Source organism: Onychostoma macrolepis, chromosome 03 (genome assembly GCF_012432095.1).
Source record: "Onychostoma macrolepis isolate SWU-2019 chromosome 03, ASM1243209v1, whole genome shotgun sequence".
In the NCBI taxonomy this organism is placed as follows: Eukaryota; Metazoa; Chordata; class Actinopteri; order Cypriniformes; family Cyprinidae; genus Onychostoma; species Onychostoma macrolepis.
In genome coordinates, this window is record NC_081157.1 from 26,066,486 (window position 1) to 26,091,152 (window position 24,667).

The 24,667-nt window shown below is 37.4% G+C and overlaps 1 protein-coding gene across 1 annotated transcript; it reads left to right on the top strand.

The window, feature by feature from the left end:
* The first annotated feature begins 555 nt into the window (after positions 1–555).
* metrnla (meteorin like, glial cell differentiation regulator a) lies at positions 556–11,838 on the top strand. Its single transcript, XM_058771551.1, has 4 exons — positions 556–1,038; positions 4,863–5,251; positions 9,481–9,540; positions 10,959–11,838. The coding sequence occupies exons 1-4, from the start codon at positions 941–943 to the stop codon at positions 11,273–11,275; spliced, it is 864 nt and encodes a 287-aa protein (XP_058627534.1). The 5' UTR covers positions 556–940; the 3' UTR covers positions 11,276–11,838.
* Positions 11,839–24,667: the final 12,829 nt, after the last annotated feature.

Consider the following 24,667-nt stretch of genomic DNA (forward strand, 5'->3'; position numbering starts at 1 on the left):
GAGGAGATGAATTTTAATAAAGTGTTTTTTTGGTTTTTTTCTTTTGCGCACAAAAAGTATTCTCGTAGCTTCGTAAATTTACGGTTGAACCCCTGATGTCACATGGACTATTTTACCGTTCTCCTTGCTATGTTTCTGGACCTTGATCGTGTAGGGACCTTTGCTGTCTATGGAGGGTCTGAGAGCTCTCAGATTCCATCAAAAATATCTTAATTTGTGTCCTGAGATGAACGGAGGACTTACGTGTTTGGAACAACATCAGGGTGAGTAATTAATGACAGAATTTTCATTTTTGGGTGAACTATCCCTTTAATACATGCTTGCAAAATAGGCTTTACTATTTATACTAGTTTAACACATTTTTCATTAAAAAAATAAATATATATATAGGCTATTATTAGAATGTAAATGAAGCAGTTGGAAGTAAAATTAGTGCACGTCTCAATGAACAAATGAGCCAATTTAATCAGCCAGATTGCGTGTCTGGAGCTCTTTTGCGCATGCGTCCTGTGTCAGTCAGCTGGCGGTGACGCGCAGAGGAATCCGAGCGGAGCCGCTCATTGAACTCTTGAGGAACGCTCCTCCAGTGGAGTAAAGCGCTGCAGCTGTCTGCGCATGCGCGCTCTTCAAAGTTCAGCGAGCGGCTCAGCTCGGATTCCTCAGCTCTTCACCGCCGTCTTCACTCGAGGAGAGCGCTGTTTCTCAGAGCTACTCAGAGCTCGACATGGAGTGAGCCAGCCAACGCGCGTCTCAGACTTTCGGCGTTAGTTGCGCTTCTTGAGTAAATTACGGGCTAGAAAGTGAACCGATACTGAAGAAAAACACCATGTAGTGAAGAATACACGGACGCTGGACTGTTTTATTCCATACCGTACCTATTCCATACAGAGCAGAGCTATAGTATCGCGCTGGGGGAGAAGTGGACAGCGGTGGGACAAACATGCTCTCGCCGTTCTTGGCGTATTTGCTGTCGGTTGTGCTTCTGTGTCGGATTGCACGCTCCCAGTACTCAAGCGACCAGTGCAGCTGGAGGGGAAGGTGAGACGCTCTTTAAACATTTAGATTATTCAGGTATTACTCGTTTGTTAATGGATATTAAATGTAACTTTAGTAAACTGTATTTAGAGATTTAACTAAATCTGTTGATCAGTTATATTGATGTTGTAAGGTAAAAACATAAACGTTTTGATACTAAAATAATTATAATAATAACATTAAATAAAATGTAATATTATTAGTACTTTTATTATTTTTAGGCTCAGTATGAGCACTAATAGTGTTATGAGCACTGGTTATGTTTATGAGTGTAGTAGTAGTATTTATTATTAGTGTAAGGCCCAGTTATTTTGGTGGCCTGTTAGGAGTGATTGTTATGAGTGGTTGTAGCACCTGTCTCAATTAATTAACATTACATTTTATTATTATATTCTTATTTTTTTTCAATTATTCTCTTGGTCTTAATAGTATCTGTGTATGTATTTATTTATTTATTTATTTTGTACTCACATTTAATTGTCTTAATTGCTGCTGGCATAACCTGAAATCAGAAACGATTTGATCTGTGATTTCATTTCTGCTCACTGGTTTGACCAAACCCATATTAATCCCTAATGTGTGTAACATGAAATCACTCTATTGTTTGTTTAAAGGCGTTTTAACTTTGCCTGAGTTAATAAGCTATTACACATAATCTTGCACTGCATTTTTCTAGAAGCATTTAGTGACTTTCTATAATAATAATATTGTCAAGATGGCTTTTAAATCCTTCGAGCTCAGTGTGTAGCTAGATGTAAAAGACGTTTTGAATTTATCTGGGCTGGTGATAAATCTTTAACTAATGAGATTAGTTCACGCTACAGATTTCCCCACCACATACCTTCATCTCATAACAACATTTGTTAATATTCCTCAACAATAGCTCCCTTCCTTCAAAAAACAAAACAAAAATTCCTTCAACATTACATATTCAGGGTTTCTGTGAAGTCGTTTTACAATAATAAAGCTGAAACTGTACTCTGACTGTGCAGCCATAATCTGGTGTTGATTTGCCAGGCCTGAGTTCAGCCTCTTATTACAGCAGAGCTGAATTTCAAATGCTCTTAATTAAAGAGGAGCCGTTATAAATGAGGACACGGCAGCTTGCGAGTCTGCTCTGCACATGTGTCACCCCAGGCTCCGCAGGAGTTTTGGTCCTCACCTCTCATTTTGGTGAGAGTTTAATCTGGGGTCTTGCAGCAGGCCTACATTCATCTCTGATTGAAGAACCGCTGGAGGCTTCAGAAGCAGATGGCTCATTTTCTGCCCAACTGACAGTGGGCCGCAAACTCAAGGCACAGAACCGCAGATGATGTCTAAAAGTAGCGGAGAGAGTCTTTTGTGCGGCCGGTGGACAGTGGCAGGATTGCTGCCCGGACATGCAGCTCCTCGTCTTTTTGAGGAGTTGAAAGCGAGGGGAGGTTCGCTGCGTGACCTGCATTTGCACTTGCATGCTCCGGGTTCGGCTACTGTCTCTGCACTTGTCTGCAGAGAGGCCTGTGTGTCCAAGGAACCATTGACTTGCGTTTCAAAAATCCTACCCACGGCAGGATGCCAGCGCTGGATCTTGCCAAAACGTTGGAAAGGAGAGAAGAAAAATGAGAGACGGTTAATGTGTATGTGTGTGCGCATGCTTGCACGTGACGGGTCATGCAGCAAGCCTCGCGCGTGGGTCTTAACACCTTGTGTGAAAAGACATTAACTTCATTCTTCTTGCTCTGAGAAAAGCTTTTCTTTCATATGAGCTTCAGCTTTGGACTCGACTCAGGCACAGACTGTTCGGAACAATCACCCTAATGTTTGAAGTTTCCTTTTGCTGTGTCGCACGTAAAAGGCCACTAAACTAAAGCTGACTGAAGATCCAACCATCATTATTTGGGGGATTACCCGTCATTTGCTTCAAAACCGTTTGGTTTTGCTTTGTTTAATCTAAGGCCTGTAAGTAGTTATTTGTGAAAGTTAACCAGCTATAACTGGATGTCAGAATTTGGTGAGTAATACATCACAGTGTTTGATGTTTGACGACTTCTCCATTCCAAATCCTAGTGAACGGCCTACTATTTCCTTTCTAGTGTTTTGAGGCATCATACAATTGCTTCCAGACAGTAGCCAGCAAAATTATGCTGCCTTTTGAAATCGTTTGTTTTGGCTGAATTCACGGATAAGCCAATCCCAGAATGACTGCGCTTAGTGAACAAAACTCCTCCAGGATGGAAGACGAAGTCAAGAGAAACATGGATTATAACTGTATTTCATCCAGACTAAAAAAAAGAAATAGACTAATCTGATTAAAAATAGACCGTTTTACCAGTGTTAGATTGATATAGTGGCCCATATTTTCAACCATTTTGAGATAGTCTGCTGCTCTAGTGGTTGAACATTATATTGCCATGGCTTATATATCATATCATGTTTGGCTAATAAGTGTCATAATTGGGACCTTAATTGACAGTGTTGAAAACTCAATGTCTTCAGTATTTTAAATCAGCATTCGCTGATTCTGATTCAACAGATTGCACAGATTTCTTAAATTTTTGAGTACAGTTGTTTTTGGGGTTTTTTTCAATAAATTGTTGGGTTTTTTATGCCTTTTATTTTGATAGGACAGTTGAGAATTGACAGGAAAGCATAGGGAGAGAGAGGAAAGTGGGATCGGCAAAGGATCTCGAATCGAACTCTGGTTGCTGGAGGCGCAGTTGCGCTAAATGTCGATGCACAAACCACAAGGCCATCAGTGCCAACTCATGGTTTTAAAGTTGATTAAACAGATGTAGCCTTAGACTTTTCTATTCGTATGTGCATCAGAGTGTAACAGATTATTGTGAAAAAAAGCAAATGTAGGGCAGGGAGGGACTTGTTACTATCCGTCGGTTGATGATTGGATGTTGAGATGTGGGATTCACAATAAGATCAATAGTATGTTTTTAGAATGTAGTTAGGGTGAATTTTAGCTACAGGCTTATGTTAAAAGAAATTTCTTTTATTTTTGAAATCATGGAAGAACTTGCTATTTTACGTATAAATCTGTTTATTATTTTTATTATTTTACTTATTTATTAAGAGTGTTTATTTCAAGTTATTTTAGTAAATATTATGTAAAGAAATGTAATTAGAATTTTAGAAACCGCTATGCTTGTTATTTACTTTATATTAAGTGGTGTGATTTATCATATTCATTGACTTTATATCAGCCATTGGACACCTTGTACCCTATAATGTTGAGCCATTAACAAAAAAATATGTATCATTCAGCCACTAATCTACTTGTTTGTATTTGTTCCAAATCCAAGATGGCAAATATTTTGTATAAATATTTTCAAATAAATATTGTGTTAAATATGTTAAATGCTTATCTGCATAGTTAACTTATTTAATTTAAAGCAGTTTTACAGATGTCATTAAATTTTGGTTAAAGCTTAACAAGAAGGTCTCACTTGTTTGCATTAATAAATGCATTAGAAATGCTATTTAGTGAAAATATAAATGTTCATGTTAGTTCACAGTGCATTAATGTTCACAAATAAAACTTTTAAAAATGTATTCTTAAATGTTGAAATTAACATTGACTAAAATTTTTACATGCTGTATTTTTCATTAAGTTCATGTTAACTAATGAAGTAAACTAATGCTTACAAATAAAACCTTATTGTAAAATGTTACAAAATTGTGTATTGTCATGTATTTTGCCCATCACCCTGCTGCCTATAGAGTGTTTTGGTTTATTTTCAGTTTATTTACTTACGAGATTCAGTTTCAGTAGGATTCTGCCATATAAAGTAGAGTAGGTTCTGGAACAGAGTTTATATCTCCTTTCTTCTGTCTTGTAGTGGGCTGACCCATGAGGGACACACTCGGGATGTGGAACAGGTGTATCTCCGCTGTGCCCAGGGGTTCCTGGAGTGGCTTTACCCCACAGGGGCCATCATCGTCAACCTGCGGCCAAACACACTGTCCCCAGCGGCGTCTCTTCTCTCCATCTGCATCAAGCCCTCTAAAGAGTCCAGCGGGACCCACATCTACCTGGACCGGCTGGGCAAACTGCGGTTGCTCCTTCGTGAGGAAGATCAGGCCGAGGGGAGAGTGCACTGTTTCAGCATCCAGGACGGGGCGCTTTTCATCGAGGCAGTGCCTCAAAGGGACATCAGCCGAAAAATCACAGCCTTCCAGTACGAGTTGGTCAACCACAGACCAGGAGCAGATCCACAGTCATTATCTGGTATGAGGTTCTCTTGATCTTTAAAGACTTACTTGACAAGCACAGTTTTCTTTCATGTGATGTATTTCCTGAAACAGAAATGTACGTGTTTTTTTGCCAAATTTAAGGAGTAGAGTAGAATTTGGTAATATGTAAAACAGAAAATGGTCTCAAAGCTATCCCACATCGACTAAAAATCAAATGATTATTATTTCCTGGATTATTTCAAGAACAGTAAGATTTTGCAAATGTTTATGAAAGATGCTCACCAAGTCTTCATTTATTTGATCAAAAATACAGTAAAACAGTAATATTGTGAAATATTATTACAATTACTATTACTCCAGTCTTCCGTGTCTCATGATCCTTCAGAAATCATTTAAATATGCGGATTTACTGCTCAAGAAACATTTCTTATCATCGTTTAAAACCACAATACATTTTTTTTGATGTGAAATATTTGAAATAGAAATCTTTAAAAATATCCTTAATCCATCCTTGCTGAATAAAAGTTTTCATTTTATGTACCCTTCCTTTCTGTTGAATTCCAACAATAATTGCTGCTTTCAGCAAAAAGCATTATTAAATTTCTGTGACTCCAGGGTTCTTGGGTACACGGTTATTAATGCACGCAATACTGAGGGTTTGTTTATTTTAAAAAGTATGCGATCCGGAGCCAATGTTTTCATGCCCAGCAACAGATGATATCTTTACCTCAGGAAACGTCCTCCCCTCTGTGATGCTGAGATGGTGGATCTGTGCTCGTATTTGCTCTGGAAAGTGATACTGATTTGAACCTTGTTTTCCGTGCGATAAATACCGACTGTGTTTTTCAGGACGTGTGGAGTAAGTCTCACAACGGGACGTCACAAGCGTTTTACACCGGCAAAACATGTGAAACATTCAGCCTCCTTTCAGAAACTAAATTTCAAGCAGTGCACCTGCCAAAACTGAAGAGCTGAAGAGCCTGAAGCAGTGTAGATACATCATATAACAAGTCTGCTTTTCCTCTCCCAAACAAAGCAAAAGTGTTGTTCAGTGTGTTTCCCTCACCTCAGGGGGGTATGAATGCATAACTGCCATGTAAATCTGACTCTGATAAACAGCTGTATTTTGCTGGCATGGATATAGTATAAAGCAGAGAAACTTTTAAACAGTTTCCGTGTTTTGGGACAGTGTGGCATTAACGTGTGGTTTGATGTGGCCCGTGATGTCAGTGTCCGTTTGTGATTTCAGTGATCTGAGCGGGCAGATCTGTAAACTGACCCGTTTTCCTTTTTCCGAGCTCGTGTTTTTTTTTGCGTTCACCTCATGAATGTTGACCTGCGGTGCTGGAATTGAGTTGCTTTCCATCACTGTGGAATGTGTCTTAGACCAGCTGTTGGGAGGACATATTATCTCCATCTTTTTTCCCTACTCCCTTCCTCTTCCTCTTTTCCCCGGTCTCTCTGGCTTCCCCTCCCTCACTTTTTTTCTTCATTAATTTTCGTTCCGCCTCTCTGAAGTGGTTGGGATACAGGCAAAGTGGCATATGAATCTTTTCTCCATTAGCATGGAATGCAGAGGGACCAGATGTAGCAGGGGACACTATCTTCCCCCTTTTGCCCTGCCAGCGTGTGAAGTGGTTGTGATCCCAGCAGCGTTGCATTAATTCGGGGCAGTGAGGGCTGCTGACTCAGATGCCAGCCCATTCCTGCGGTTCCGTTTCAACTTTTGCATGTGATCCGCCACAAAGCTTTTGAAAAAACCCATCTGCACTTTAAGCGCGGCTTTAGCGTTCAGGATGTGGCAGCAGTTAACGCTTCACATTAAACCTCTGCCAGGCCTAGCGTTCTGAACGATCACCCGCTTTGAAGCTTTGGCGTTTGCCAGCTGTTGCAAAGCTGATTCCTGGATGACCTCTGGTGACCTCTTGGTGGTGCGACGTTTCTTGTGTTGCAACACGGCCGACCTCTGGTCCGCTCTCCTCCACCCACAGTTTCCTCAACAGACATGACCTACTGCGCTCATATGCGAAGGGTCAGGTTCAGCAGATCGGGTTTTGATACAGATCAGTTATTTTGCCCACTTTCCATGGTAGAGCCCAGTCTACGGTGATAATAGTAAATCTAGATTGCTATTATTTAAACGGTCTATCAGCCTACACTGTAAACAGCCATTGCTGATGCACAAGCAGTGCATAGATTTATAATGGGAGTGATTTAGTTTTGTTATGGTTAATTAATACATACTCGGCAAGGACACTTTAAATTGTTCAAAAGTGACAGTATGTATTCATCAAAGAATGAACTTTATACTCTTTCAAACTTTCTTTTCATCAAAGAAAAAAATGGATTCATAAAAAAAAAAAAAAAAAAAAAATGGGGAACACTTTATTTACAGTTTACACTTTTTATTTTATCTTGAATGTATTTACTATAGTAAAAACAGTAACACTTCAGTATAGGGACCAATTCTCATTATTACCTAGTTGCTTATTAGCATACCTATTATAAACATATTGGCAGTTTATTATAAAGCACATATTCTGCATATTCTACATCCCTAATCCTACCCAATACATAAACTTAACAACTACCTTACTAACTATTAATAAGCAAATTAGAAGTTTGAGGCAAAAGTCACTTTAAAAAAATTGCACCTTAAAATAAAGTGTGACCATAATAACAGTAAATTATGCATATCATGCAGTATATATTAAATGATGCATTATTTAATAGTATTTACACACTGTTGCCTCTTTACGTCCTGTACAGACCTGTAATTACGCTGTAATAACCACATCTTAAAGTTTAACTAAAAATGTATTACTGTTTCCGAAAAGCAGCACAACTGTTTGCAACATTGATAATAATAAGAAATGATTTCTGAAGGATCATGTGACACTGAAGACTGGATTAATGAGTCTGAAAATTCAGCTTTATAGCACAGGAATAAATTACATTTTAAAGTGTATTATAATAGAGAACATGTATTTTAAATTGTCATAATTTTTCACAATATTACCGTTTTTTTTGTGACCCTTGTTTGTCATTCTTATTTGTGACTTGCTTCCAGTGTAGACTGGGTGTCAGGCACCAGTCAACACTCACTTTACAACAATTTTGTTGTGTTTTCAAGGTATGAACCAGAATATCCTTTGACAATTGCATCACAATGAACTAAAAACCAAAATACTTTAGCAACCACATTGCAATTCCTTGTCCCCACCCATAACACTTGTGGCAATGAGTTTTGGACTGCCAACCAACACTCACATTTACTGTAGTTGTTACAGTTTTGGAAACCTTTTTTAAAGCCCCTCAATCCACTTGCACTAATAGACAGCTAAACTTTTGCCTGTCAGACACACCTGCCCTGACCCACAGACCGCTACCCATAAACCCGTAAAATACCCATAAACTCCTCCACCCAGCCACCTGAAACAACCAGACGCTCGCTCAGCCCCTGCAAGCCTGAGAGTGTTGAGACCCTCCAGACAAATGTGCTGGATTATATCTGCACGTGGGGGCTGTAATGACCCCAGAGCCATGAGACTGTGACCTGATTTATTTGGATAGAGAAACGTGCTGATCAAAGCCGACACTGTGCTGCCAGTGTTTAGGTTACACTGATTGCCTTACAGCAGTCACAGGACTCTGCGGCCACCTGAAAGCAAAAAAGTGTTTGTCTCTTGTCATGTGTCGCTATGGGTTGTAAAATAGTACAAAGTGTTCGACTCGCACTAGATTGTTAGCACAGGTGGAACGTGGGCTCCTCTGGACGTTTCTTTTTTGTTTTGGACCCAGAGCTACTAGTCCTTGCAGTCTCTGCTCCTTGTTGGAGTTCTTCTCAGCTGGATCTCATTTGCGTTGGGGTGTGAGGACGCGGTGTGTGTTTGTCAGTGTTTTTCTAGAGGGGGAAGGGTCGAGATGTTTCCACCAACTACAGATGTGTGTTGTGTTTTTTGTTTTTTTATCAGGAGCTTTTTCTCGCAGGCCACCCCACATCTCTGTTTGGTTAGAAGCCGACAAACCGTGATGATAAAGTTGGCTTCTTTACGCTCAATAAATAACCATCTGCAGCAGAAATTAATTATGTCTTTGAAAGTCCACGTGGCGGGTGTAGATGGATCAGCGTGCTGTTTTTTGTTAGAAAGATTTCGAAAAACAACATGCTGTATTATGCACATGTTAATGTTCTTACTGTTGCTTTACTATCAAGTGTTGGCTGTGTTAAGTCTGATTTTGTTGTTTTGCGTCTCTCCACAGCACCCTGCCAACCCTGTACAGATGCGGAGGTCCTGCTGGCCGTTTGCACCAGTGACTTTGGTAAGACGAGTCCCATCTTTTAAATGTTTTTGATAATCACTAGTTTAAAATCAAATTGAATTAGGAATTGAATTTCAGTTATAATTTGGAACCAGTCTGAAAGCATCCTTCCCATCAGGCAACTGAGTTACATGAATACTTTGATGGGATCAAATAAGATTCTTCAAAGAATCAAGTAAGGTCCTACTGAATGAGCTGAAATTACTGCAGGGTTTGGTTCTTAAGAATATTACAGACCGATAAATGGACCACAGATGCACCAGCCAGTTAATAGGCCAATATTTGGCCCTATTATCTCCATACTTTACTGACAGCCTTGTTCATGGATTTAATCCTATTATTATCATTTAGTATTTTAAGAATAAACATTCACACAGAACACACATTTGTGTTTACAAATGTGAGATATAGGGCAGTGGAATAATAAAAAATGCCTGATCTAGAGAGGTGTTAAAATTAAAACAATCTTACTTACAGTTTTCCTAAAATGGATGATCAAAACTCCAAAAAAAATCTGTTGACCTAAATTAACGAAATGTTTGAGTTAGGACTCTTCAAAATCCATCTTAAATCTAGCTATTTTAGATTAGACTAGGCTTTCTCAAGCCAACATCAAAGTTAACTTACAAACTTTACTAATGTTGTTAATTAATACAATTTGATCAATGCTAATAAGAAATAATTAATATAAATGTATCTGCATCACAAATGTATTCCATTATTAGTAATAGTATGTTACTAAAAAGAGTTCTTTTAGAAGTTATGTAATATTTATCTAAACTCTACCTGCATTGTTTTAGATGAATGGTAGTGAAAACCTTTTTAAAATCCTGAAAAATACTACTTAAAAATTCCTATTACTTTCTTATAGGGGCATGGTCCTATGGTAACAACATGTTTTAAAGATATAGTTTGTGATTTATGTTGGAATAAAAAATGAATCAATAAGAAATGGTCAGACTTTAAGTTGGGGATCAGTTCTCACTATTAATCTCATTATTAACTACAACTTCTGTCTCAATAAACTCCTAATTTGCTGCTTATTAATAGTAAGGTAGTTAAGTTTGGGTGTGGGATAGGATTAAGGATATGGTTATGCAGAATAAGGCATTAATATGTGCTTTATAAGTATTAATAAACTGTCAATATGCTAGTATGAATGCTCATCAGCAACAAGTTAATTGTGAGAATTAGTCTTTAAAATAGTGTTTCCTAAGAAATTGTTAAGAGAAAATTTCCATTAAAATCTTTTTAGATTGTTGGCCCATTGGGCTATACATTAAAATGGTAATCCCGTATACATTCTTTGAGGATTGTTTGACCAGGCACATCCCATAATGCAGTCAGTATGGAGAGAAGGGGGAAAAAAAAGAACCAACTATGTTTTTCTTACATTGTTTTCTTTTTTCCGTCTACAGTGGCACGGGGCAGTATTCTTGGTGTGGCGGAGGAGGAGGAGGACCGGACCTCTGTCACCGTGTCCCTGAGTCGCCTTTACAGACAGAAGACACAAGTGTTTGTGTCAGGGGGCGGCCGGGCTAAACGCTGGACAGGCTTTGTGAAGATGCCCAGGCAGTGCGGGGTTAAACCAGGGGAGGGTGAGTTCCTCTTCACTGGGACTGTGCGATTCGGAGAGGCCTGGCTCAGCTGCGCTCCACGGTACAAGGACTTCCTTAGGGTGTATCAGGACGCACAGCAGCAAGGGACCAACCCATGTCATTTGGACACAGACTGAATTCTTTCCAGGAAACCACACGGTCCGCCCCGTCACAAGGAACTGTGACCCTGCGAGGAGTTGTCTGTCTCTGTTTGTGTCTGCAGAGAAATTGGGTTTAAATTGTATAGACTGCAATACCGATGCAGAAACCTGCTGTCCCAGCATTGACTGACAGCAGGACTCGTGCTCTTAAAACATCCCGCAAAGACAGCCGAAGTTGGACTTGAATTTACTAAGCCAATGCCGATTTCTCCTGATATGTCTTAAGACTGATATTCCTGATTTTAATTTTTTATTTTTTTTCTTGTGGTCACAATGTAGCAGATCTGGCTGATGAATGTGTAAAAATGTGAAAAGAACATTCTAAAACGGAAGTCCCAAATGCTTTGTAAAAAGCTTGATGTACAGTTTTGCAGTTGTTTCTATGACAGAAATATATTGATGAAAAAGCCTGCTTTTTAATTTTTATTTTTTAAGAAAATTTGAAGTGCAATTCCTGCCTGTGTTTTATCTTCAGGCTGTTCAATTGCAACTGTGTCTTTCCAAGGATTAAAACTTTTTTTTTTCTCTTTGGAATCAAATCATGTGCCTGTTTTTATTTTATGTAAATTAGGTCACGGTGTAGTACTCTGCCATCTATTTTGAGAAACTTAATCTATGAACTGTTTCCAAAAATGTTTTTTATTTCTTCTATATAGTCACTGTTTACTGGGGTTTTAACACACAAGAGCTCATCCCCAAGTATGAATAATATTCTAGATATGGCTTGAGTCATTATTCAGTGTAACTCTGTGAGGTGTTTTTCTCACTATTATCATCCACATGGTGAAAATTGTAAGGTAGATTACTTAGAAAAGTAATATCACACCTCTTCTCTACAAACCACACACTTTTAGTTTAGCGTTCATGTCCGTAACGCAAACAGTGCTGAATATGGTACATGCTTAAAGGGAGAGTACACACAAAAAAAGTGTTACAGATCGGAAACTTGGTTAATAACTCGTTAGTAATGTTTAGTTATATTTTTGTTCCAATAATTTTCTATGAAACTAAAGCGTTTTCCACTGTACACTTCAGAGTCCAAAAAGATTTTACTGATCCCTGGTTTGTTCAAATTCCTGAGCAGTATGAGCAATAGTAATCATGATGATTAATGATTTGAGTTATTAGTTTCACAACAAAGTACAGTTTTGGTCATAAGCTTATATACACTTTGCAGATTCTACATAATAAAAATAAGAGCAATCATTTGTTTTCCATTTTGTACTACCCTGCAAAATCGTTTTACACAATAGATGTGTATATATAATCCACAAAAAAAAATAATAGCTGAATTTATAACAATTACTGTACTTCATTCAAAAATGAATGAATATGGTTAATACATAATACTGTTGTTTTTGGATAGTAGTTCATGAGTCTTTTGTTGTTCCTGAGGAGTTAAATTTGCCCACTGTTCTTCAGAGAAAACCTTCAGGTCCTGCACATTCTTTGGTTTTCCAGCACCCATTTTCATTTTGAGATCCATTTTTATCCACACTGAGGATAACTGAGGGATTCATACACAACTATTACAAAAGCTGCAAACATTCACTAATAAATAATAATGCATGAAGTAAATACCGTGCATTGAGAGTGGGGGGTGAAAACTTTTGTACAGGATGTTCTGGGAAATTGTACTTATTTAAAGATTTATTTATTTTTTAAATTTAGTACTGCCCTTCAGAAGCTACAAAAGATATTTTTCAAGTTTCCCAGAAGTAACAATAAGTACAATTTATACCAGTCATCCTGCTAATGGACCCATTTTGTTGTTATAGTTGGGTAAACTCTCATAGTGGTGAATGGAAACTACAACAAATAAAATTTTTGTGTTCCTATTTGCTCCAAAGAAATCCACAAAAGTGTTTATTTGGCTTTCCAAAACTCACATCAAGGTGTTATTAATGTTCAAAACGTAACTTTTACATAGTTAATAATGTTAATAACTCTGGAAATGCATCGTCACAGTTGGTGAAAATGGCACATTAAGGGTAGTACTAATTATTATTTAATAAAAACTATATATATTTTTTTAATTATTGATGCCAACTGTAAATGAACATTTTTGAGCATTTCATAAATTCTCCCTTCTCTAACAAAACGCCTCTGTCATTGTTGCGGCCTCATGTTTGTGATTAACTAACCAACCAACCTCCTCTTCTCCCATTATTAAATCAAGAACATGATGCATAACAAGCCTTATCCATTGAGCATTGTGTGCTGATTCACTTCCGTCTGGACTCCCTCCGAGAAATATCTGGCTTTCACGCTGGTGTTGGTGGTTGGTCTATTGGTCCAGCTCCATATGAAATGCATTACTTCTGGTTTTCCAGCCATACAGGAGAGTTATCATTCACTGGAAGCAGACTGGAGCGGATTCCTCTCCACGGGTTGCTGCGGTGCCCAGGGAGGCGCTCAGTCAAGGTCAGAGTGAAAGGGCTCTTTGTGTGAGCCGGGCCGGTCTGAGAGAGCGAGACGGCTTCAATAGAGCCCTGTGATGCCACACAAAATGGAGGAGCGGGCCATGTGGACCACGAATCTGAGCATTCCTGATGCTCGTGGCTCACTTTCAGATCATCTATTTCAACATACAGAAATGAGAGTATGTCATTTCAAAGATGTTGTCGCAAAAACTTTTGGTTCTCGTTGGAGTTTTCCTTTGCTCCATCTCGTTCTGCTTTACTTTTAATAGAAACACACCCATAATGTCTCTCAGTGAGTGGCCACAAATAGACAATTGCTTTTGCAGGCTGATCTACGCTCAATGGAGAGTCTGAATTCCAGTCCAACGGCAGCAGCTCTGGAATCGCTCACTGGGAAATGCAAACAGTGTTCCCATGACAACGCTGCGGCGCAGCAAACCCTCGCTCTGAGCTCCTACGAGGTGAATGGGAAAAGAAAGGAAAAGAAGCATGGTTGTCCATTTGCACCGGCGCTTCGAGTGTCTCGCTGGCGACGTTCTGTCCAAGTGCATCCCGACCGCATAGTGAAGTATGTTTGGGGTTTATGGATAAGATATTCCCTCTGGAAGTAGACGCTGACCCTGATTCCACATTGCTACTGTTCAGCTGTTGATGTAGACTTATATATAAACTGAGGAAGTGGACCTATGCCCTAGTCACAATGATAAAGTTGCTGTGTCTTGCAAAGCGACCTTCCCCAAAACCAGGCTTATCTGGTTTCTTGGACTCAGCTGAAAATTTGAGGTATTAGATTAGAAATGGTTCACCCAAAATGTTAAATTCTGCCATTATTAACAGGGAGGCGCTCAGTCAGGAACACTTCGATTATCTTGCTTGATTCGTATGGATGAATTGTATGATGTATTTTTGAAGTGTAGACAATGACAGTGGCATTTTGTCAGAGACATTTTTGGCATAAACCGACAACTTTAAGACCAATCAGAAACCTTTGCCAACTGGTTGTACTGTACAGCCACTGTTTTCCAGATATTTGGTTCACTAGATATGTTTACGTTTTATTAATACATATTTGCGGTGTTTTGCATGGTTAAACATTTCTTTCTTCAAACCTGTAAGACTAATGCATTTTCAGTGAAACTTGAGAGATTTTAGTACCTCCATTGAAAGTCCATTTCACCACTTCAAAAAAGTTCATAAAGACATCATAATGTAGGGATGTGCGAGACTAGTCGGCTAGTTGATTAACGAAAATGCTGCTGCTATAGTTGACATTGGAAGTGGGGTAAACATTATGAATGAAACTAACTTAAAGTTTTTGTTCACGTTTTTCATGTTATCTCCGAATAACGAGTTTATATGCGCAGCGCTGCTTTGTTTACAGGGATAACAATGATAACCACTGTACAAAAGTGCCACCCTCTTGTCCACCTAATATCAGAGAGTGAATCTGCATTTTCATTCATCCTGTCTCCTGCTTTTGTTGGCGTCAGTGTTGTACATTTTAACAATTTTATGGAAAATAAGAACACTTCGGATAAGGTATATGGAATTATTTGACTGTTTGATTCATAGTTTAAGTATTCCAAATGGATCGCAAATGCACACAATGTTTTGACTGTCTTCTGAGTGTTTCTTGTATTTAGACTAATTGACTAGTCGGTTACAAAATTTCAGTTTAAATGACAATGAAATTAGTCATAGCGCACCACCCTACATTAAAAAAATAAATAAAAATCAATATGAATTGAGCGGTTTAATCAAAGTGTTCTGAAGAGACAATATTGCACATCCGTAAATCTGACTGTAACCAGGAGTATAGCAACTATTAGTCTATAACTGTTCCATAATGTTTTTCTTAGAGATAATAATTATTTTAAGAGTTTTATTTTGCTTGACCTCTTTGTAAAGAAAATACCCGGAGAAAGCTATCTGTTAGCATTCTCATGCAAATCAATGAAACGTGACATTTCCACAAAATAACATATTTTAAAGTATGTTTTGACTTTAAACTATAAGACAACACTGGTCCTAGTAAGGTAAAAGGTTGCAGACAGGCAAAATGTCAATTTCAAGCTTTCAAAAGTCCTCCAAAAATGTTTCACTGCTAAAATATATATAGAGCTATAATGTAGGCTAATGAAATGCTAACCAGCCAAACTTTGATCCCTTGGCACAAACTGATCATTTCAAGGCCAAGCAGAAGCCTTTGGTTTTACAACCAATGTTTTCCAGACTTTTGGTCTATTAATATGTATTTGCAGTGTTTTGCAGCTGAACAATCAACACCAAGGAAAGTAAGTAAATATGGCTTCCAAGCTCAACAAATCAGAAGGCAAATGACACATAGTTAATATTCATGAGCAAAGCTGTATATTTTGCCATGTCAAACTGCATACGCCCTTTGCTATTGTTGCTCACCCGGTTCACTCTAAGGTTGAGGTTAGTGCTGACAACAGACACAGTTTCCTGGCACATAAATGCTATAATCACAATTAATGGTTCTGGTCCAAGTAATGTTAAAATGTACATCCAACCATACGCATTATGAGAATACGGGAAACTATTCATTGAGGACATCCTTGGGGTGGACCGAATAAACATTGAGCGGTCAAGATATTTGCAGTAACAGCAAATAGCGCGGCGACTTGGCAGCAAGAGGGCCAGAGAAGGAGCCGGGGGTCCTGGGGGAGAGGAGATGGGCAAGCGAACAAAGCGAGTGATTGGTGCTCTGTGGGCCAGTGACATCTCTCCTGCAGGGGAAGTGGAGGAATGCTGGGAATGTGTTGACTTCACACACGCGTGCCCCCCGCAGAAGCCTGGCCCTGATGAGGGCGAATCAATAGGAGCTCTGTGGCGTCTGCACGTGGCGCTTCCTCCAGTACAAACACTACGCCTCGGCCCAGAGGACACCCACCAGCTAGACCTTCGCACACAGACAATAACAACATACATCTTGATTGTGCATGTGAAAGCAAATGTCCTTATAGCACCTCAGAATATATAGTGAGTATTTTTCAGCCCTGAGCACTGAGTGAGTGTTTTGTCCAGTGAGCATTTCTAAACTTGAATACAGGAACTGAAAATTGACTTCATACAGAAAAATTGGGAAGGATCGACAGTATATTATTTATAACTAGCATTGTTAGAATGTTAGAATAGCATACTACCACACTACTTGGGCTGTTTCTACAGCACGCAGTTTGTAGTCTGTACAGCCTTTGTAAAAATCTTTTCATGCATGGATTGGAATAGCCAGATTACCTAGTATATTTACTTAATGAGCAATGCATTAGGGTATACCCTGATGAAAAAGAAGTACACTAATTATATGGAACGTGCACTAATAGTGTACTTCAAAAGTATATTTAAAGAAAAAAAAAGCACTTGCAAATAAAATCGCAAGGCCACTTAAGTAATGACACACTTTTAAAAAGCGCTCTCTGTAGCACTGTCAAAATAAAAGTTTTACTTAAAAGTAGGCATCTTAAATCATTATGTTTTAATATATTTTAATATATTTCGTAATGCTTCAAATAAGTGTACTTATTTTTATCACAGCTAAAGCACATGTAAAGTATTTTATTATAATTTTAACTGTAGTGTGTTATTTGATATTATATAGTTGACATTTACTAAATTGAAGCCTTATCATTAATTACAAATATACACATAACATACAAGTTTCTATAGAAATTTTAGTTTACCACACTGTAAAAAGTGATGTTGACTTAACTTAAAAAAAAATTGAGGAAACCCGTTGCCTTAAAATGATTAAGTAAATAATCATTTTTAAAAAAGTTACGTGAACTTGACAATTCACTTAACTTATTTTTTTTATTTATCATTTACTTAAAAATTTTAAGGCAACGGGTTTCCTCAGTTTTTTTAAGTTAAGCCAACTTATCACTTTTTACAGTGCATAAATGCTTGTCTGAACATTTGACAGTACACTTTAATTATATTTCAAAGACAATAGAATTAATTATGTAAATACATATAAAGATGTACTTATGTCCTACTTAAGTGGGTCAGAAAAGCACTCTAAAGCTAACTGCATTTAACTTAAAATGACATTGTTATTTATTTGCAATTATATGTACAGTATATTATTTCCATAGCACGTACATTTTTTAAAGTATGGGTGTGAAATAATAAGTAGTGTTAGCCACTCAATCTAATTCATGATTCATTCTTGATCAAATGCAAAAACATTTTTACACATTTTTTATACAGTGCTGAATTAAATATGTTGCAACAATATGTTGTGAATTTTAATGTTTAGAATTTAAAAATGCATAATGCATCTGCTTCAGATACTCATTATAAAAAATAGTAGGCAGTATTCAGTGTACACTACTCAGTATGCAGTAAGCAGTACACTAGTTTTCCATTCAAAATGTAGAGCCTCATTCATGAAACACTAGGGGAACGAATTGTTTCAATGAATAAATGCAACAATTTACATCACAATGGATTTACAAACCATTTATATACAAATTTGTTCTGCTTGTGCGCTCCATGAATGAGGCCTAAAGGCCTATTGTATACACTATATTTAAAAGAAATATTATCTACAAAAGCATTACCCAACAAGAGGATGAACCTCCAGAAGAGGTTCTGGAAAAAGCATTAAAGCCTTTTATCTAATAAAAATGACAATGTGGTAAAAATACATTTTCCAAATAGAAGGCTTGGATTAAAATGACAGAGCAATATGATAAAATGTTCCATAATAATCAGGGAGGAGAAATCTGAGAGCCCTCGCTGTAAATCACACAAGATTTAAGTCCTACGGGTTTGAGAGGAAAAACTAATTCTTGTCTCTGTCATGACCTCTTTGTAAATGACCTTTTGCTGTTTTATTCTGTGTCATATTTTTTACAGAAATACTATTGTGTGGTGTATGCATACAAACTAAATAGCTTGTGACAATTAGATTAAATACAGAGTCTGAAATAGCAATTGAATGTGAAAGGCCAAAACCCAGCATGGAACTGAATGCTGAGGACTGGTTAGTGTTTTATGATCTCCAAGTGCATGAAAGTCTGGGGAATTATGTGAAGAAATTCCACTACTCAAAAACTCAACTGCCCTTCAAATACTGCACTTAATTGTACTAAGTATGCACTTATAGTGTACTTCAAATCTTCATTTTAAAAAAAACTGTACTTGCAGATAAAATATTAATCAATTAAAGGACACTTAAGTGTACCTGAGGAGAGACCACTTTCATGACTATTTCTTAACACGCCTCAGTCAAGTCAAGTCAAGTCACCTTTATTTATATAGCACTTTTAACAATACAGATTGTGTCAAAGCAACCTTCCAATATCAAAATAGTAAAATAGCGTGTCAATAATGTAAAATGACAAGATTAAACACTCAATTTTCAGTTAAAGGCATTTCATTACTGAATTCAGTGATGTCATCATCCAGCTCAGTTCAGTTTATATAGTATGTGTGCAATCAAGTCGGCGATATCGCTGGAAATTAAGTGTCCCCAACTAAGCAAGCCAGAGACGACAGCGGCAAGGAACCAAAACTCCATCGGTGACAGAATGGAGAAAAAAATCTTGGGAGAAACCAGGTCGGGGGTCCAGTTCTCCTCTGACCAGACGAACCAGCAGTTCAATTCCAACTGCAGCAAAGTCAGATTTTGTAAAGGACTCATCTGGTTCCTGAGGTCTTGTCCCGATGGCCGTCTAGGTAACGAGGTCTTCACTGGGGATCTGTTTCTGGGGCTCATCTAGGTGTCCTGATCTCCGCTGACGTTCAGGGCGGTAGAGGTCATCTCTAGGTGCTGATCCACCATCTGGACTGGATACGGACTGGATCCGGTAGACTGCAGTGACCATCTGATCTGGATACAGACTGGATCGGGTGGCTACGGTGATCTCGGAATAAGAAAGAAATAGACTAATATTAGCCTAGATGCCATTCTTCTTACGATGTAACAAGTACATCGGGTGTTATGGGAAGTGTTCCCGGTCAAGTACTGAGGAGCTAAACCATTCAGGGCTTAATAAGTAAACAAGATTTTAAAATCTATACAATGTTTAATAGGGAGCCAGTGCATTGTTAACTGAACCGGGCTAATGTGGTCATACTTCCTGGTTCTAGTAAGGACTCTAGCTGCTGCATTTTGGACCATCTGGAGTTTGTTTATTAAGCGTGCAGAACAACCACCCAATAAAGCATTACAATAATCTAACCTTGAAGTCATAAATGCATGAATTAACATTTCTGCATTTGACTTTGAGAGCATAGGTCTCAATTTAGATATATTTTTAAGATGAAAAAATGCAGTTTTACAAATGCTAAAAACTTAATGATTGCTATCAAATAGCACACCTAGGTTCCTAACTGATGACGAAGAATTTACAGAGCGGCCATCAAGTATTAGACAGTGTTCTAAGTTATTACATGTGGGGTTTTTAGGTCTGAAAATTAAAAAATTTCTGGGGTTTTTTTTCAGAATTTAGCAGTAAGAAATTACTCGTCATCCAGTTTTTTATATTGACTATGCATTCCGTTAGTTTCTCAATTTGGTGTGTTTCACCGGGCCACAAAGAAATATAGACCTGAGTATCATCAGCATAAAAGTGAAAGTTAACACCGTGTTTCCTGATGATATTTCCCACGGGTAACATGTAAAGCATGAAAAGTAACAGCCCTAGTACTGAGCCTTGAGGTACTTCATACTGCACTTGTGATCGATATGATACCTCTTCATTCACTCTAAATCCTGACTGGAAATCCTCACAGATACCATTTTTCTCTAAGAAGGAATATAATTGTGAGGATACTACCTTTTCTAGTATCTTTGATAGAAAAGGGAGATTCAAGGTCGGTCTGTAATTAACTAGATATTTGGGGTCAAGTTGTGCTTAATGAGAGGCTTAATAACAGCCAATTTGAAGGTTTTTTGGGGACATATCCTAATGACAATGACAAATTAATAATAGCCAAAAGAGGATCTATGACTTCTGGAAGCACCTCTTTTAGTAGTTTAGATGGAATAGGGTCTAACATACATGTTGTTGGTTTAGATGATTTAACAAGTTTATACAATTCTTCCTCTCCTATAGTAGAGAATAAGTGGAATTGTTCCTGCAATACTGTAGCTGATGGCTGCATGGTTACAATTTTATCTCTGATAGAATCGATCTTGGAAGTAAAATAGTTCATAAAGTCATTACTGCTGTGCTGTTGGGAAATGTCAACACCTGCTGATGCTTTATTTTTTGTTAATTTAGCCACTGTATTGAATAAATACCTGGGGTTATGTTTGTTTTCTTCTAAAAAAAGACTAAAAGTAATCAGATCTAGCAGTTTTTAATGCTTTTCTGTATGATAGGGTACTTTCCCACCAAGCAATACAAAATACCTCTAGTTTTGTTTTCCTCCAGCTGCACTCCATTTTCCAGGCTGCTCTCTTTAGGGCGCGAGTGTGCTCATTATAACACAGTGTTGGACTCTTTTCCTTAATCTTCCTTAAGTGTAAAGGTGCAATCATATCTAAAGTGCTAGAAAAGAGAGAGTCCATAGTTTCTGTTACATCATCAAGTTTTTCTGCGCTGTTGGATATGCTGAGGAATTGAAATAAATCAAGAAGATTACTTACAAAGCAGTCTTTTGTGGTAGAAGTGATGGTTCTACCATACTTGTGACAAGGAGTAGAATTTACAGTTTTAGCTATATGGAGTTTACACAACACTAGATAATAATCTGAGATATCATCACTTTGCTGCAGAATTTCAACACCATTAACATAAATTCCATGTGACAGTATTAAATCTAGAGTATGATTTCGACAATGAGTAGGTCCTGACACGTGTTGTCTAACCCCAATAGAGCTGAGAATGTCTATGAATGCTAATCCTAATGCATCTTTTTCATTATCAACGTGGATATTAAAATGACCAACAATTAAGACTTTATCTGCAGCCAGCACTAACTCTGATAGAAAATCAGCAAATTCTTTAATAAAATCTGTATGGTACCCAGGTGGCCTGTATACAGTAGCCAGTGCAAACATCACAGGGGATTTATCATTAACACTTGTTTCTCTAGATAATGTTATATGAAGCACCATTACTTCAAAGGAGTTATACTTAAAGCCTGCCCTCTGAGAAATACTGAGAATATTGCTATAAATTGTAACAACACCTCCCCCTTTGCCTTTTGGATGCAGCTCATTTTTATAACAGTAATCTTGGGGGCTAGACTCATTTTAAATAATGTATTCCTCTGGTTTTAGCCAGGTTTCTGTAAAACAGAGCACATCTAGGTTATGATCAGTGATCATATCATTTACAAAATGTGCTTTCGTAGAAAAGGACCTGATATTTAGTAAGTCGAGCTTTGTTTCTCTGTATTATATTGTTTCTCTGTATTATATAATTTTTTCTATTTGTTGAACATTAATTAAATTGTTACTCTTAAATTGGTTTGGATGTTTTTTGTATTTTCTGGTTCAGGGAACAGACACAGTCTAGTGTGAAACCTAGGTGAAAGAGTCTCTGTGTGCTGAGAATTAACTGACTTCTGTGACGTGAGGCGGCGAGCAGACGGTCGGTTTAGCAAGTCTGTCTGCTTCCTGGCCTGGGCACAGCACACTCAAGTGCTCTTTATATTAATGTGAAATTTTAATGTGAAATTGCATCTTAAATAAATGTTTCAATATTATTTTTTTTCATGCTTTATAGAAGTACAATTATTATACTCTGCTCACTAATATACTAAAGCAGATGTAAAGTACTTGATTATAGTTTTAACTGTATTGTGTGATTGGAAATGGCAACTTTATCATCACAAATGTAATTAATTACAAATACATTTAAATACAGGACACAAATGTTTCAATACAAATGATATTCAAATATATTTTAGTTTATCACAAATGCTTGTCAGTACATTCAGCAGTTCTCTTTAACCATATTTCAAAGAACAATAGAAGTAATTATGAAATTACATAAAAAGGTGTACTTAAGACACTTAAAAACAGTAAAGTTCAAGTAACTGCATTTAATATAAATTCAAAATATAATACATTTTCTTTTGATTGTAATTAACATGCACTTAAAAGTATAACATTAAGTTTGCACTTTCAAGTACATTCTTTTAAAGTGTATTATTTCTGTAAAAATAACTTTATGCTAAGTATGCAGAAGTGTGCATCTTTTTCACAAGGGTTATAAGGTGAAATAGTTTAATGTGTGCAGTTGTCTTTCCTGTGTTGACATAATCCCTGTTGAAACAGGAAGTTTGGGCTTCGCATATTGTAGGTTTGTTACTTTTTAAGATAGCCAATAGAGTTAAGCTTAGCTTGTAGCTATTTGTGAATGAAAGCACTGCATACATTTTTAAAATGAATTTAAATTCCACCTACTTCCACAGTTGGGAAAGGAAATAGTACAGAAAATTTTAACAAGACTGAAGACACATTGGCAAACCACACTTTGCAACTTCCTGCATGCTAATCGGAGGCAGGTGCTTTGGAGTTTAGTGGTAAAGGATGTTCATTTTCTAAAAAATGTGCATTGTGCATGACAAGCATTTACAGAAATAGTGCACATTTAAGAGTGAATGTGTATATCTGCTTGCTAACTGCTTATTTTGTCAGTGTTTAAAGGATATGTTCACTTCCAGAATAAAAATTTCCTGATAATTTACTCACCCCCATGTGATCCAAGATGTTCTTGTCTTTTTGTGTTCAGTTGTGAAAAAATTAAGGTTTTTGAGGAAAACATTCCAGGATTTTCTCCATAAAGTGGACTTTAATGGTGGCCAATGGGTTGAAGGTCCAAATCGCAGTTTCAATGCAGCTTCAAAAGGCTCTACATAATCCCAGTTGAGGAATAAGGGTTTTATCTAGTGAAACGATTGGTCATTTTCTTAAAAAAACAAAAAAAACAAAATATATATATAGATATACATATACTGTATATACTTTTTAACCACAAATGCTCATCTTGCACGTCTTCACGCATTACATACACTGTAAAAAGTGATAAATTGACTTAGCTTAAAAAAATTGAGGAAACCCGTTGCCTTAAAATTTTTAAGTAAATGATAATTTAAAAAATAAGTTAATTGAATTGTCAAGTTCATTTAACTTTTTTTTTTTCAACGGGTTTCCTCAATTTTTTTAAGTTAAATCAACTTTCACTTTTTACGGTGTAATCACGTTGGAAAGGTCACGTGTGGTTAGTTCTTCAGCTGTGTACTTCGGGGCGATAAACTCAATCTCATTTTCTCTTCCAACTTCAAAATCGTCCAAACATCGTTGTTTTACCTTTTTTGTAAAGGGTATTTGACTTTCTTTGCAAGTTCACTTTGTAAACACTGGGTCGGTACTTTGCCTACGTCATGAGAGGCCTTTCCAACATGATTTCGTAATGCGTGAGGTCGGGCTGGTGCAAGACAAGCATTTGTGGTTAAAAAGTATATACATTTTTATTGTTTTAAGAAAATGACCAATCATTTTGCAAGATAAGACCCTTATTCCTCGCTGGGATCAGGTAGAGCCCCTTAAAGCTGCATTGAAAATGCAATTCGGACCTTCAATTTGCAATTTAGGGGCATTGGCTCCCATTAGAGGTCCACTAAATGGAGAAAAATATCAAGAAATATATTGAGAAATATTTTCCTCAAAAACCTTAATTTCTTTGCGACAAAAGAAAGAAAGACATGAACATGAAGAGTACACTATTCTCAGGTTAATGGCTGAGGGCTAAAAGTCACAAAACACTCATTTTAACTGCATAAGGCCTTTAAAGGGACGGTTCACCTTCAGTTGCTGGTCCCCACTGACTTCCGTAGTATGGAAAAAAATTAAAAAACACTATGGAAGTCAACCTCTAACCACTTTGAAATTTATAAAGCATAATAAATCACCCGTAGGCTTATCAGTTCACATCTGCCATTTGCTCCAGGAAGTCTG